At 43.6% G+C, this 15,324-nt stretch overlaps 1 protein-coding gene across 1 annotated transcript in view; it reads right to left on the bottom strand.

The window, feature by feature from the left end:
- The window catches only part of LOC115191626 (AP-2 complex subunit alpha-1), a 71,397-nt gene extending 61,208 nt beyond the window's left edge, over positions 1 to 10,189 (bottom strand). Inside the window, exon 1 of the mRNA XM_029749413.1 lies at positions 9,334 to 10,189. Within this exon, the coding sequence (XP_029605273.1) occupies positions 9,334 to 9,400 (67 nt within the window). The 5' untranslated portion in view covers positions 9,401 to 10,189. The remainder of the gene's footprint in view (positions 1 to 9,333) is intronic.
- Between the last annotated feature and the right edge of the window lie 5,135 nt (positions 10,190 to 15,324).

The following is a 15,324-nucleotide window of genomic DNA, read 5'->3' as shown; positions in this document are numbered from 1 at the left end:
GGCCTTGAGATTGAAAAACAGATTCTGTCTCTTGTTCCCAGTTTCGATGCACCTGTACTGACCTCACCTTCTGCATAATAGCGGGGGTCAACAGGCCGTGGCTCGGGTAGTTGATGTCCTTGATGATCTTTTTGGCCTTCCTGTGAAACCGGGTGCTGTAGGTGTCCTGGAGGGCAGGCAGTGTGCCCTCGGTGATGCGTTGGGCAGACCGCACCACCCTCTGGAGAGCCCAGCGGTTGCTGACGGTGCATTTGCCATACCAGGCGGTGATGCAGCCTGACAGGATGCTCTCAATGGTGCATCTGTAAAAGTTTGTGAGGGTGTTAGGGCTCCCGAGTGGCGCAGCGGCCTAAGGCACTGCTTCTCAGTGTAGGAGGCGTCACTACAGTCTCTGGTTCGAATCCAGGCTGTATCACATCCGGCCGGGAAGTCCCATAGGGTGGCGCACAATTGGCCCAGCGTCATCCGGGTTTGGCCGGGGAAAACAGTCATTGTAAATAAGAATGTGTTCTTCGCTGACTTGCCTAATTAAATAAAGATTTTTAAAAAAATATATCACAAAATACATTTACAAAAAAAGCCAAATGTCTTCAGACTTCTGAGGTTGAAGTGGCGCGCGCTGTTGCACCTTCTTCATCACACTGTCTGTGTGGGTGGACCATTTCAGTTTGTCAATGATGTGTAAGCCAAGGAACTTGAAGCTCTTCACCTTCTCCAGTAAGGTCCCGTCAATGTGGATAGGGGCGTGCTTCCTCTGCTGTCTCCTGAAGTCCATGATCAGTGCCTTTGTTTTCTTTACGTTGAGGGAGAGGTTATTGTCCTGGCACCACTCCGCCAAGGCCCTCACCTCCTTGTTGGTAATCAGGCCTGCTACCGTTGTGTCATCTGCAAACTTGATGATTGAGTTGGAGGCGTACTGGAGGGGCCTGAGCACGCACCATTGTGGGGCCCCTGTGTTGAGGATCATCATAGTGGTGTTGTTTCCTACCTTCACCAACTGAGGGCAGACATCTGAGGACGCGGCTAGGAATGCCGTCTGGGCCGGCAGTCTTACGAGGATTAACATATTTAATGTCTTACTCACGTCGGCCACGGAGAACGGGAGCCCACAGTCCTTGGGAGCGTGCTTCGTCGGTGGCACTGTGTTATCCTCAAAGTGGGGAAAGAAGGTGTTTATCTTGTAAGACGGTGCCCGCGACGTGACTGGTTTTCCCCTTTGTAATCCGGGATTGTCAGTAGACCCTCTCACATATGCCTTGTGTCTGAGCCGTTGAATTGAGATTCCACTTTGTCTTTGTACTGACATTTTGCCTGTTTGATTGCCTTATGGAGGGTATCACTAAAATGTTTGTATTCAACCATGTTCTCAATCACCTTGCCGTGGTTAAATGCGGTGGTTCGTGCTTTCAGTTTTGCTGCCGTCCATCTAAGGTTTTTGGTTTGGGTAGGTTTTAATAGTCACAGTGGGAACAACATCCCCTAGACACTTCCTGATGAACTCAGTCACCGTGTCTGTGTATACATCAATGTTATTCTCAGAGGCAACCCGGAACATTCCGATTGGTCAGACCAGCGTTGAATTGACCTTAGCATGAGTACTTCCTGTTTGCGTTTCTGCCTATAAGAAAGGAGGAGCAGAATGGATTTGTGATCGGATTTGCCGAATGGAGGGCGGGGGAGGGCCTTGTAGCCATCCCGGAAGGGAGAGTAACAATGGTTGAGAGTTTTTGAAGCGCAAATACTACAGGCAATGTGTTGATAGGACTTTGTTTAAAATCCCCAGCTACAATGAATGCCTCAGGACATGTAGTTTCCAGTTTGCAAAGTCCAGTGTAGTTCCTTGAGGGCCGTCATGGTATCGGCTTGAGGGGGAATATACACGGCTGTGACTACAACTGAAATAGAATTCTCTTGGAAGCTAATATTGTCGCCATTTGATTGTGAGGTATTCTAGGTCGGGTGAACAAAAGGACTTGAGTTCCTGTACGTTATCACAATCCCACCATGAGTAGTTAATCGTGAAACATACACAAGTGCCTTTCTTCTTCCCTTCTTTATTCCTGTCTGCGCGATGTACTGAGAACCTAGCTGGCTGTATGGACGGGGACAGTATATCCGGAAAGAGCCATGATTCCACGAAACAGAGTACGTTACAGTCCCTGATGTCTCTCTGGAAGGAGATTCTCGCCCTGAGCTCGTCTACTTTATGGTCCAGGGTAGAGGTCGACCGATTAATCAGAATGACCGATTAATCGGAATGGCCAATTAATTAGGGCCGATTTCAAGTATTCATAACAATCGGAAATCTGTATTTTTGGACGCCAATTTGGCCGTTTTTTTTTTTTTTTTTTTTTAGACCTTTATTTAACTAGGCAAGACAGTTAAGAACACATTCTTATTTTCAATGACGGCCTAGGAACGGTGAGTTAACCTGTTTTGGCTAGGGGGCAGTATTTTCACGGCCGGATAAAAAACGTACCCGATTTAATCTGATTATTACTCCTGCCCAGAAATTAGAATATGCATATAATTATTGGCTTTGGATAGAAAACACCCTAAAGTTTCTAAAACTGTTTGAATGGTGTCTGTGAGTATAACAGAACTCATATGGCAGGCAAAAACCTGAGAAGATTCCAAACAGGAAGTACCCTCTCTGACCATTCCTTGAGCTTCTTGGCTCTGTTTATTGAAAACTTAGGATCTTTGCTGTAACGTGACACTTCCTACGGCTCCCATAGGCTCTCAGAACCCGGGAAAAAGCTGAATGATGTAATTCCAGCCGCTGGCTGAAAAACATTAGCGCCTTTGGTAAGTGCTCTATCAGGGGACCATCAGACTGAGGCTCGTGCACGAGGGGATCCCATGTTTTTATTTTCTCTCTCTTTGAACGTAAACACGCTTTCCCGGTCGGAATATTATCGTTTTTTTTACGAGAAAAATGGCATAAAAATTTATTTTAAACAGCGGTTGACATGCTTCGAAGTACGGTAATGAAATATTTAGAAATGTTTTGTCACGAAATGCGCCCGGGCGCGTAACCCTTATTTACCCTTTCGGATAGTGTCTTGAACGCACGAACAAAACACCGCTATTTGGATATAACTATGGATTATTTAGGACCAAACCAACATTTGTTATTGAAGTAGAAGTCCTGGGAGTGCATTCTGACGAAGAACAGCAAAGGTAATAACATTTTTATTATAGTAAATCTGACTTTGGTGAGGGCTAAACTTGGTGGGTGTGTAAATAGCTAGCCCTGTGATGCCGGGCTATCTACTTAGAATATTGCAAATGTGCTTTCACCGAAAAGCTATTTTAAAATCGGACATAGCGAGTGCATAGAGGAGTTCTGTATCTATAATTCTTTAAATAATTATGTTTTTTGTGAACGTTTATCATCAGTAATTTAGTAAATTATGCTAGTTCTGAACGTCACATGCTAATGTAAAAAGCTGGTTTTTGATATAAATATGAACTTGATTGAACAAAACATGCATGTATTGTATAACATAATGTCCTAGGGGTGTCATCTGATGAAGATCAAAGGTTAGTGCTGCATTTAGCTGTGGTTTGGATTTATGTGACATTATATGCTAGCTTGAAAAATGGGTGTCTGATTATTTCTGGCTGGGTACTCTGCTGACATAATCTAATGTTTTGCTTTCGTTGTAAAGCCTTTTTGAAATCAGACAGTGTGGTTAGATAAAGGAGAGTCTTGTCTTTAAAATGGTGTAAAATAGTCATATGTTTGAAAAATGGAAGTTTTTGTATTTGAGGAATTTGTAATTCGCGCCACGCCCATCATTGGCTATTGGAGCAGGTGTTCCGCTAGCGGAACGTCTAGATGTAAGAGGTTAACTGCCTTGTTCAGGGGCAGAACGATAGATTTTTACCTTGTCAGCTTGGGGATTCAATCTTGCAACCTTACGGTTAACTAGTCCAACGCTCTAACCACCTGCTTTACATTACACTCCACGAGGAGCCTGCCTGTTACGCGAATGCAGTAAGAAGCCAAGGTAAGTTGCTAGCTAGCATTAAACTTATCTTATAAAAAACAATCAATCACTAGTTAAACTAGTAATATCATCAACCATGTGTAGTTATCTAGCCTGTCCTGCGTTGCATATAATTGCATATAATCGCATATAACCATAAACTTCAATACCTTTCTTAAAATCAACACACAGAAGTATATATTTTTAAACCTGCATATTTAGCTAAAAGAAATCCAGGTTAGCAGGCAATATTAACCAGGTGAAATTGTGTCACTTCTCTTACGTTCATTGCACGCAGAGTCAGGGTATATGCAACAGTTTGGGCTGCCTGGCTCGTTGCGAACTAATTTGCCAGAATTTTATGTAATTATGACATAACATTGAAGGTTGTGCAATGTAACTGGAATATTTAGACTTTGGGATGCCACCCGTTAGATAAAATACGTAACGGTTCCGTATTTCACTGACAGGAAAAACGTTTTGTTTTCGAGATAATAGTTTCCTGATTCGACCATATTAATGACCTAAGACTCATATTTCTGTGTGTTATTATGTTATAATTAAGGCTATGATTTGATAGAGCAGTCTGACTGAGCGATGGTAGGCAGCAGCAGGCTCGTAAGCGTTCATTCAAACAGCACTTTCGTGCGTTTGCCAGCAGCCCTTCGCAATGCATTGCGCTGTTTATGACTTCAAGCCTATTAACTCCCAAGATTAGGCTGGTGTAACCGATGTGAAATGGCTAGCTAGTTAGCCGGGTGCGCGCTAATAGCGTTTCAAACGTCACTCGCTCTGAGACTTGGAGTACTTGTTCCCCTTGCTCTGCATGGGTAACGCTGCTTCGAGGGTGGCTGTTGTCGATGTGTTCCTGGTTCGAGCCCAGGTAGGAGCGAGGAGAAGGACAGAAGCTATACTGTTACACTGGCAATACTGAAGTGCCTATAAGAACATCCAATAGTCAAAGGTATATGAAATACAAATCGTATAGAGAGAAATAGTCCTATAATTCCTATAATAACTACAACCTAAAACTTCTTACCTGGGAATATTGAAGACTCATGTTAAAAGGAACCACCAGCTTTCATATGTTCTCATGTTCTGAGCAAGGAACTTAACCTGGCACATATTGCACTTTTACTTTCTTCTCCAACACTTAGTTTTTGCATTTATTTAAACCAAATTGAACATGTTTCATTATTTATTTGAGGCTAAATTAATTTTATTGATGTATTTTATTAAGTTAAAATAAGTGTTTATTCAGTATTGTTGTAATTGTCATTATTACAAATAAATAAAAATGTAAAATAAAAATAAAAAATAAAAATAATTTTTTAAAATTTAAAAATAAAAAAAATGTTTTTTTAAATAAAATAAAAATAAAAATCGGCCGATTAATCAGTATCGGCTTTTTTTTGGTCCTCCAATAAATCGGTATCGGCGTTGAAAAATCATAATCGGTCGACCTCTAGACTGAACTGCTGGTGCCATTATGAGCTGGAGACCGTTCTGCCACGCTCATTGTCTGAAGTCAGCACAGCCTGCCCCGGGATATCTTCCTGTGGGCTCGGAGGTTGCCCCAGACCTCTCTGCCATAACCGCGGAGTACCAGGAACTGGATACGGGAAGGGGACGAGTGGAAGACTGCCTCCCACACAGCCAGTGGCCACTACAAATACCTGGTCATGCCATTTGGACATGTTGAGCTGGTTAATTTGTCTACCTCGATAACATCCTCGTTTCTCCCACCCAGCCCAAGAACACGTGCTCCACGTCCAACAGGCCCTCCACAGCCTCCTGTAGAACCAGCTTTTTGTAAAAACGGAGTGGGGGCTGTCTTGTCCTAGCGTTCTGCCCTGGACCTCAAATTACATCCATGCGCCTTCTCCCATCGCCATGGAGAGGAACTACGATGTGGGGAATAGTGAGCTTCTCACGGTGAAGATGGTGTTGGAGGAGTGGAGACACTGGTTGGAGGGGGCGGAACATCAGTTCATTGTGTGGACGGATCACAAGAACATGGAATATCTCCGCACCGCCAAGTGGCTCAATCTCAGGCAAGCTACGTGGGCCCTGCTTTTCACCCGGTTTAACTTCTCCCTCTCCTACCGACCGGGATCCAAGAACATCAAGCCGGATGCGCTGTCCACCGCTACAGCCCGCGGCTACACCCTCACTCCTCGTGACCATCCTTCCCACCTCGTGACCATCCTTCCCACCTCGTGACCATCCTTCCCACCTCATGTCTGGTGATGGCAGTCAGCTGGGGATTAAAGAAGCAGGTCAGTAAGGCGCAGTGTTCCCAGCGGGGGGGGGGAGTGGGCCCACTCCTTTAGGCTGCCACCGGGCTCTCGCCTTTCGAATGTTCCCTGGAGTATCAGCCCCCGCTCTTCCCGGAGCAAGAAGTGGCATACCCTCGGCCCAGATATTTGTTCTTCGCTGTCGCCATACCTGGATGAGAGCCCGGTCGGCTCTTCTCAAGAACATCTCCAGGTATCGACGACAAGCGGACCACTACCGGACCCCGGCATCGTCTCGGGCAGAGGGTATTGGCTGTCCACTCGTGACCTGCCCCTCCGAGTGGAGTCCCCCAAACTTTCCCTATTTTAAAATCGGACCTTTCCCCATCTCCAAGATCATTAGTCCCTCTGCTGTTCAGCGTCTGTTGCACCGTACCCATCCCACTTTTCATGCGTCACGGATTAAACCTGTCTCACAGCCCTTTGTCTCCTGTAGCGTAGCACCCCCGAAGTTTGGATATAAACCAAATTTGATCACATTCTCTAAGAAGACAAATAAAATGGGAATATTTTATTCTATAAATAGATAGCTTAGGCTATAAAAACATGACCTTACTTTCCCCTTGGTCCAGATGAGATCAGAGTGTATAGGCTTCTCTAGGCTACCTGTAGCTGTGGTTGATATCAGTAGGCTACAGTTGATCAGACTGAAGCACAGACTAATTGTGCACCTTCACAAATCATTAAGCATTTTTTTTTTGTGTGGCAGGTATGGGCTTGAACATAAAAACAGCTCATTGCAACTCCACAGTGAATTCACTTACACCCCTGTTTTCAGTCACAATTTGCTTTTACCACATTTGCATGATATTGATAAAAAATGTCTGGTTTGTTGTAATGTTGGCCTACTCTTCTTTTATATTCGTAATGTAGGCCTACTCTTCTTTTATATTCGTATGAGAGGGTAAAATATATTTTTTTTAAAAAGCTAACGTGACTTGATGAACACATGCCGTTAGAAACTGCTTTTGTCTTGAAGCTAAAATGTAATGAGTGTAGACTACAGAGGAGAAAATATACCTTTAATTGTCTGCACCTGCTTGTGAATTGCTGCATTATTCAAGAATGTAATGTGGTTTGGTTGCCTTATTCAATAGTGTAATATGTTTTAGAAGATAAGTTTGTGCTTTACTGGCTTGGCTACCTGTGATATTTACGGTCAATTTAAGCTGCGGACCAAGAATGTCACGTTGCCAGCCACAACGAACGGCAAGGAAGGAATGTGAATTGCTTCTCCGCTCCTCAGACTCTCCTTCATATCTCATAGAGGGAATAGGGCCATGTGGGGGAAAGAGAGAAGGGGTGAGTAGCCTAATGAGTAGCTTGAAAGAAGTAGGGCCTAGCCTGTGTAAAGTTCTTAGATAGGGTGAATGTGGGAGAATTAGGCTATGTATTTATGAGGAATAAATAAATAAGCAAAGAACTTGAGAGTTTACTAACATAATAACAGGAAAAGCAACTAAATTGGGGAACAGTAAGGAAGGAGAGATCAAGGAGAACACAACGTTCTAGACTCTAGAATCTAGAGGGAGAAGAGAGGAAAAGCCATACTGTACAAATCATCAGAGGGATGGATGGGAAGAGGACAAGAGTTGGAGGTGGGACAGAGAAGGGACGGGGCTGGGTGGGTGTGAAATTCAAGATATTTCTGTGTGACTGTGTCCATTTCAAATAGAGGCAGTCCTTGCCATTTCAGTTTAGACGCAACCCCACAACACCGCTAGCAGTCTTGCAACCTCTTCAGGTCTTGTTTCTGTTGTTTATCATGTTTGAAAGATGGGCAAGGTACTCTAAATGCCATGCTGTGCCCCCTTACGAAAAAATATTGCAGTCAGAGCACAGTAAACTGAAGTACAATGCAATTTTTTTTATTGCATTGTAGCTGCAGTATAACTGCGTCTAAAATACCACAGTCGACTGCTGTTACTGCACTTTTTTCTAAGGGCCAGCTTTACATGAAACAGGCTGCAAGCAAGACACTGTCTAGTATTCTAAAAGCCTGCATATTCCCTTACAAAAAAAGTCTGCAGGTTTGAAACTGCAGTAAAAGTGCAGTAACTGCAGTCGACTGGTATTTCTATTGCAGTAAAAAAATGTATATTGGACGCAGTATTTGCAGCATTCTGCAGTTATACTGCACTCTGACTGCAATCTTTTTTTATAAGGGTTAATGTGCACACGGTGTGTGTGTGTGTGTGTGTGTGTGTTCGCTGTGTGTGTATTTTGGGTGAGTGAGAAAGATTATTCTGCTCTATCATGACAGTGGTTAAGAAAAATGGCAGTGTCATGCACAATATCTGTATAATGTATGGGCGTGTATGTGTGCGCTATGACAGACAATGCACTCAGCAAAACCAGGCCTCAAATTAGAAAAACTGGATTAGCAACATCTGTATATTATTCCAACTATTACCAATACATTAATGTCACTAAACTAGGTAGGCGCAAACACATGATCGACTACTATGCTGCGAGTGGCGACCAATTCTAATCGACCCAGTAGTTCAACCAGCTGGTTTTGCTACTGTAACGTTATATCTGAACAGCGATACAACGTAACTATCCATCCAGCCCGGCTACATTTCACCCTACGCGACTGCCTGATAAATGTATTATCACAACAAAAACTGGGCAAAAGTAACCCTGGTGGCCTGTCGCGATAACAACAGTCAGCTACCCTGCTTCTGTTCTGGTACAGGTGACGTGAACAGCAGTGACAACATCTAAGTAGCGGCCTAGTAGTATGCTACGAGTCTGACACAATACATCATCACGGTCGACCGTGTATAACCACAAGCACAGTAGTAGACAGCGCAAACGGAAAAGGGATGCGGTGCAGCAGCAACTGTACCCGCGAATGACCTCTCCATAATTATAACCCCTCTCTCCTTACCATTGAGCTAGCTGTTTCACTTTACACCACTACATTTCAGGGCACACTTGAAAACAAATGTCTGTTGATCAAATGTCGTCCACCATGCAAATGTTTACAATAACATGGCACGTTGAAAAGCTAATCAATGATGGAAAAAGACACTTACAATTCCGTATGTCCGAAATGAACACCGCTAATCCGCGCATCCCATCTCCCTTCGACACAGCCGGCATTTTTGCTGGTTTCTGTCCTCACTCCGGCCTTTCCCGTAAAAAATGAATTGTCGATGGTCAGCTATCAAATGTCAGCTGGCGTTTAGGTGTTACAGTGCAGGGTGTGTTAGCTTGTTTCCCAACTAGTTAGCCAGCTAACCAACTTTTAACAGTTTCTGTTCCTTGGCGTTTTACCAAAGACAGCACGTTTATAATAGCTTGCTAGCACCTTTGCTAGCTATGTAGATGAGCTAGTTTGGATGACAGTGCCGTTGATCAATTCAGCAAGCTAGCAGAATGGTTACTCCAAGTGTATCCGTGTTAACTAGCCGACGTTTCCGCTGGCTAGCAAATTCATTCAAACCTTCTCTTCGTTCACGACCAGATGACGGTTAAAGTACACGCAGTTGTAACTAACTAGATCTACCCGCTAAATATATTAACGTTATATATCCAGATATCAGAGAAAAAGCACAATGCCAAAAAATTGGCACTCAGTCTGATCTCTGACTCTGTCAGTGAGTCACGCACGGCAAGCTAGCTAAACAGCTAACGTTAGCTGGCTAGCTAGCTATATCAAATCTTGGAAAACATCACCAGTTGACCGTGATCAGTCAGCATACCATCGTATTTCCACAATGTGTCTAATTCCAATAATGACGTATGTCCGATGGCTAAACGAAGGCAATTCGATGTCGACAATAATGTATGTCAATTCACTACTCGGTAGCCTTGGACAAGGCTCGTGACAGCACAAGCAGCGCGACCACTAGACGTGTTCGTTTTGCGCAGACTCTGGCGCTTCTTTTTCCTTAGTCTTGTACTCACCAGTGTGTTGTGAACATCATTCGCGTGAGCAACAATAGTGGAATCAGCGGTTTGCCTTCAAAATAAAAGTTCCCCATTGAAACTGATGCAAACCGATACAAATTGTGAAATCATGCCACAATTGGACTAGATAATGCAAAACAAGGTGAGAATGTTGTTATATAACTTCAACAAAAGACAATTATTATTTAATTTGACCCAAATAAGTTTACATATATATTAGCGTATTAGCTCTTAAACCACTGAAATGAGCAACATTAAGCTCACCAGTCAGCCAGTATATTGAAAATTCATATTACACTGTGCAGCCTAACCTATGGATTGTACACCCATGAAATGGGGTATCGCCATAGTGCACTCTAAGCTCACCACAAAGCTCATGGACCTGGGACTGAACTCCTCCCAAGAGGACTTCCTGACGGGCCGTCCCCAGGTGGTGAAGGTAGGCAACATTACCTCCACCACACTGATCCATAACACGGGGACCCCATAAGGGTGCGTCCTCAGTCCTCTCCTGTACTCCCTATATACCCACGACTGCATAGCCTCACAGTTCCAACTCCATCATCAAGTTCGCTGATGACATAATATTAGTAGGCCTGAATACTACCAGTGACAAGGCGGCCTACATAGAGAAGGTATGCACTCTGACGGTGTGGTGCCAGGCAAAGAACCTCTCCCTCAACGTCAGCAAAACAAAGGAGCTGATTGTGGTCTTCAGAAGGAACCAGGCTGGGCACACCTCCATCCTCATCAATGAAGCAGCCTGGAGATGGTCAAAAACGTCAAGTTCCTCTGTCTTACAAATCTCAGAGGAACTGAAATGGTCAAACCAGAAGGACAACATGGTTAAGAAGGCGCGACAGTATAGTCGCGCCTTATAGTATAGGCAGTATAGTAGCATCGTGGCAAAAACTGTGAGACTGGCCAATAGCTTCTACCCCCAGACCATCAGGCTGCTGAATAGTCACCACTAGCCTGCTCCCCATGTCCCCCTTCTGACCCCCAGACTTAATACCCCTGCGACCCTGTGCATTTGACTAATAAACTCATGTAATCTAATCTATCAGCCTATTCAGTGACACTCACCAAACACAAATTTGTAGAGTTTATACAAATATTAGCATCTTAGCTCTTATTGCAGGACTTTGAATGTGGGAAATCAACTTTCCAGTCAGTCTATTGTGTGTATTTGGACATTCATATTGCCCTGTACAGCCTAAACCAGTGGTCTCCAACCTGGTCGATCTTCAAGGCATTCCTCGTCAATCACCAAACATTTCTGTAGAAAAGACAATGATAAAGGCTTGCTCTCCTTTTTTTATTATTTGTGTTGCACTGTTGGCGGTCGGTGCACTTGATTCAGAAGCCCTGCGCACAGGGTAGGCAAAGTGTTCACATTATTTAACTTGTCTGAAAAGACTAACTCTGCCTGCCTGGAGGACCAGGAGATCTGTGGCTAAATCGAGTGTGTCTACTGCTGGCCAATCTGGATAGCTCAAATCACAGTGCCTACAACTTCCACGATCTTATGGCCACAGCAAGGTTTGATACTAGCCTACTTGAGATTTCATAACTTTTTAAACACTGACCAGAGGGAGACTGTAAAGAATACAGCAAGAGCTGCTGTTTTTATGAGTGAGTTCATGTTTAAGTTTTTATTCAGCACTGGTTTTATTCAACACTATTACAAAACATAAAACGCTCATCTCCCTACTTCCACTCATGCTGCAGCTGCATTGAATGAGTAGCCAAGTGTATCAATAGCCCTGCGTTTTTATTATTATTAGCAGCTCGTCGTGTCCATTTTAATATTGAAGAATATTTCACTTTCTTTGGTCATAGGAACAACATGAATTTGTACATGAGGCAGATGCAGAGCCAGAGCGACTCGAGTTTCGCCATGAGGCGAAAAACGGTGTCCCCTCTCTCTGGTCAGTCTCACCTGAGGGAAGGAAGGAGAGAGCAGGGACCATGTCTATCTCCCTCCGCTAAGATTTATGGTTCAACTGGGAACTCGGAAACAAACAAGCTCGAACCATGATGTCAGGGATCTTCAAGTCAGAAAGTCGGGGCTCGAGAAAAAGGCCAGAGTTCCTGACTTGGAATTCCGAGTTTGATGATGATCGGAGATCATTTTGTCCCGAGTTCCCCAGTTGTCTTGAACACTCAGAAGTCTGAGATTTCCCAGTTCCGAGTTCCCAGTTGTTTTGAATGCGGCATAATGCCATGTTCAAAACAACTGGGAACTTGGAAATCTTAGACTTCCGAGTGATCAAAACAACTGGGAACTCAGAGAAAAACGAGATCCAACTGGGAAAGATTGCTTTAAACAGTCATCCAAGACACAAATACTTGTATAAACTCTATATAGTTGTGTTCTGTTGCTGTCACCGAGTAGGCTGATACCCCATTTCATGGGTGCACAATCTGTAGCTTAGGCTGTACAGTCCAATATGAATGTTAAACAGACACAATAGGCTGTATAGTGAGCTGATTTCCCAAAGTTAACGTTCCCCAATTAGAGCTAAGACGCTAATATTTGTGTAAACTCTTAACAGTTGTGTTCTGTGGGTGTCACAGAGAAGACTGATACACCATTTCATAGGTGCACAATCCATAGGTTAGGCTGTACAGCTCAATATGATGTCCAATACACACAATAGACTGACTGGAAAGGTGATTTCCCACAATCAAAATCCTGCAATAAGAGCTAAGATTCTAATATATGTGTAAACTCTACATAGTTGTTTTCTGTGGGTGTCACTGAGTAGGCTGATACACCCATTTCATAGGTGCACAATTCATAGGTTAGGCTGTACAGTGTATATAAGTATGCCCCCAATGCAATTCTGAATTGCAATTATTTATATTATTTATATAACAACATTCCAACCTTTTTTGTTGCATTACCTAGACCAATTGTGCCACGATGATACTATTTTTATCTGTTTGAATCAATTTCAATCAGGGTCTTTTAATTTGATGGCGAACAGCTGATTTCACTATTGTTTCTCACAATAATGTTGTTCACGACACACACATCTCGGCCTCAGCTCAAAACACAAAAAGTGATTGGTGGAATGTTGACTATTTGCTCATCTCAAAGTTGGACCCTTGGGTGGCACAAAATCTGCAGTATTTAAATCAGTTTAAGTGCATATTATTTTAATGACAAAGATTTGAAAGAGATAATACAATTGTTTTATAAAAGGAGTCTTTTTAACTCAAGTAAGTTGGTTTCTTGCCCCCCCTCCCCTCCATGCAAATGTGGCATGCAGTCAGCTCAATGTTACTAGCTAGTACTAGTGCTAAGCCTCATCAATGTCTGCTCTGCACTTTCTGCAAATACTAAACAAATGAAGCGCTTGACCAAATTGAAACTAAAGCCTAATATTGAGCATACCAATGAAACCCTGTTTTTTTTACTTCTTTATGACCAATTGTAAGGTGAAATACATTGATTTGATGATGCACCATGGTCAGGTTAATTATCTATTTTTGTGAGTGGTATCTTCATCTGGAAAGGTGGTGGTCAATATTTTCCATCTTTCAGATGAGACCTCCAATTGAAAATCTGTTCTGACTCTTTTAGTGACAGTTTTCCAGAGCATTGCTGGACTTAAAACATTTACATTTACATTTAAGTCATTTAGCAGACGCTCTTATCCAGAGCAACTTACAAATTGGTGCATTCACCTTAAGATATCCCGTGGAACAACCACTTTACAATAGTGCATCTAAATCTTTCGGGGGGGGGGGGGGTAGAAGGATTACTTTATCCTATCCCAGGTATTCCTTAAAGCCCTTGACACCCCTGATACCATATTTGCTTCAGTGTCCCTAGCTTGTTGGCTCCACTGCAACGCTTTCCTGTTCAAATAAAGGTGAATAAGAACATCTGCAATTGCAAGTGGGGTTCCCGAGTGGCGCAGCGGTCTAAAGCATTGCCTCTCAGTGCTAGAGGCGTCACTACAGACCCTTGTTAGATTCCAGGCTGTATCACAAATGGCCGTGATTGGGAGTCCCATAGAGCGGCACATACTTGGCCCAGCATCGTCTGGGTTAGAGTTTGGCTGGGGTAAGCCTTCATTAAAAAAAATAATTTGTTCTTAAGTGTCTTGCCTAGTTAAATAAATAAATAATATTGCCATTGTAATATTCACTGCTGGGATAAAGCCTACAGCCTTGGTATATCCCACAAGCTCTAAGTATACTTAGTCATATAGTTAGTTATTGATGAGCACTACTTACATTTTGTTTGTTTGATAGATTGCGCAAAGATCTTAATCCAATAACCTTTCCTTAGTCAGAAGTGCAGCAGTTTTAGCCAACCACAATCATAGCTGGCAGGGCCTGAAAACCATTACAGACTACAAAGGGAAGCACAGCCAAGAGCTTCCCAGTGACACGAGCCTACCGGACAAGCTAAACTACTTCTATGCTCGCTTCGAGGCAAATAACACTGAAACATGCATGAGAGCACCAGCTGTACCGGAATACTGTGTGATCACGCTCTCCGCAGCCAATGTGAGTAAGACCTTTAGACAGGTCAACATTCACAAGGCCGCAGTGCCAGACGGATTACCAGGACGTGTACTGCAAGCATGCGCTGACCAACTAGCAAGTGTCTTCACTGACATTTTCAACCTCTCCCTGAGAGCAGACCACCATAGTGCCCAAGAACACTAAGGTAACCTGCCTAAATGACAACCGACCCGTAGCACTCACATCTGTAGCCATGAAGTGCTTTCAAAGGCTGGTCATGGCTCACATCAACACCATCATCCCAGAAACCCTAAACCCACTCCAATTTGCACCCGGGCCAACAGATCCACAGATGATGCAGTCTCTATTGCACTCCACACTGCCCTTTCCCACCTGGACAAAAGGAACACCTATGTGAGAAAGCTATTCATTGACTACAGCTCAACGTTCAACACCATAGTACCCTCATAGCTCATCAATAAGCTAAGGGCCCTGGGACTAAACACCTCCCTCTGCAACTGGATCCTGGACTTCCTGACGGGCCACCCCAGGTGGTAAGGGTAGGTAACAACACGTGTGCCACGCTGATTCTCAACACAGGGGCCCCTCAGGGGTGCGTGCTCAGCCCC

The sequence above is a fragment of the Salmo trutta genome, chromosome 4 (assembly GCF_901001165.1).
Source record: "Salmo trutta chromosome 4, fSalTru1.1, whole genome shotgun sequence".
NCBI classification, from domain to species: Eukaryota; Metazoa; Chordata; class Actinopteri; order Salmoniformes; family Salmonidae; genus Salmo; species Salmo trutta.
This window is presented reverse-complemented; position numbering and strand designations above follow the sequence as displayed.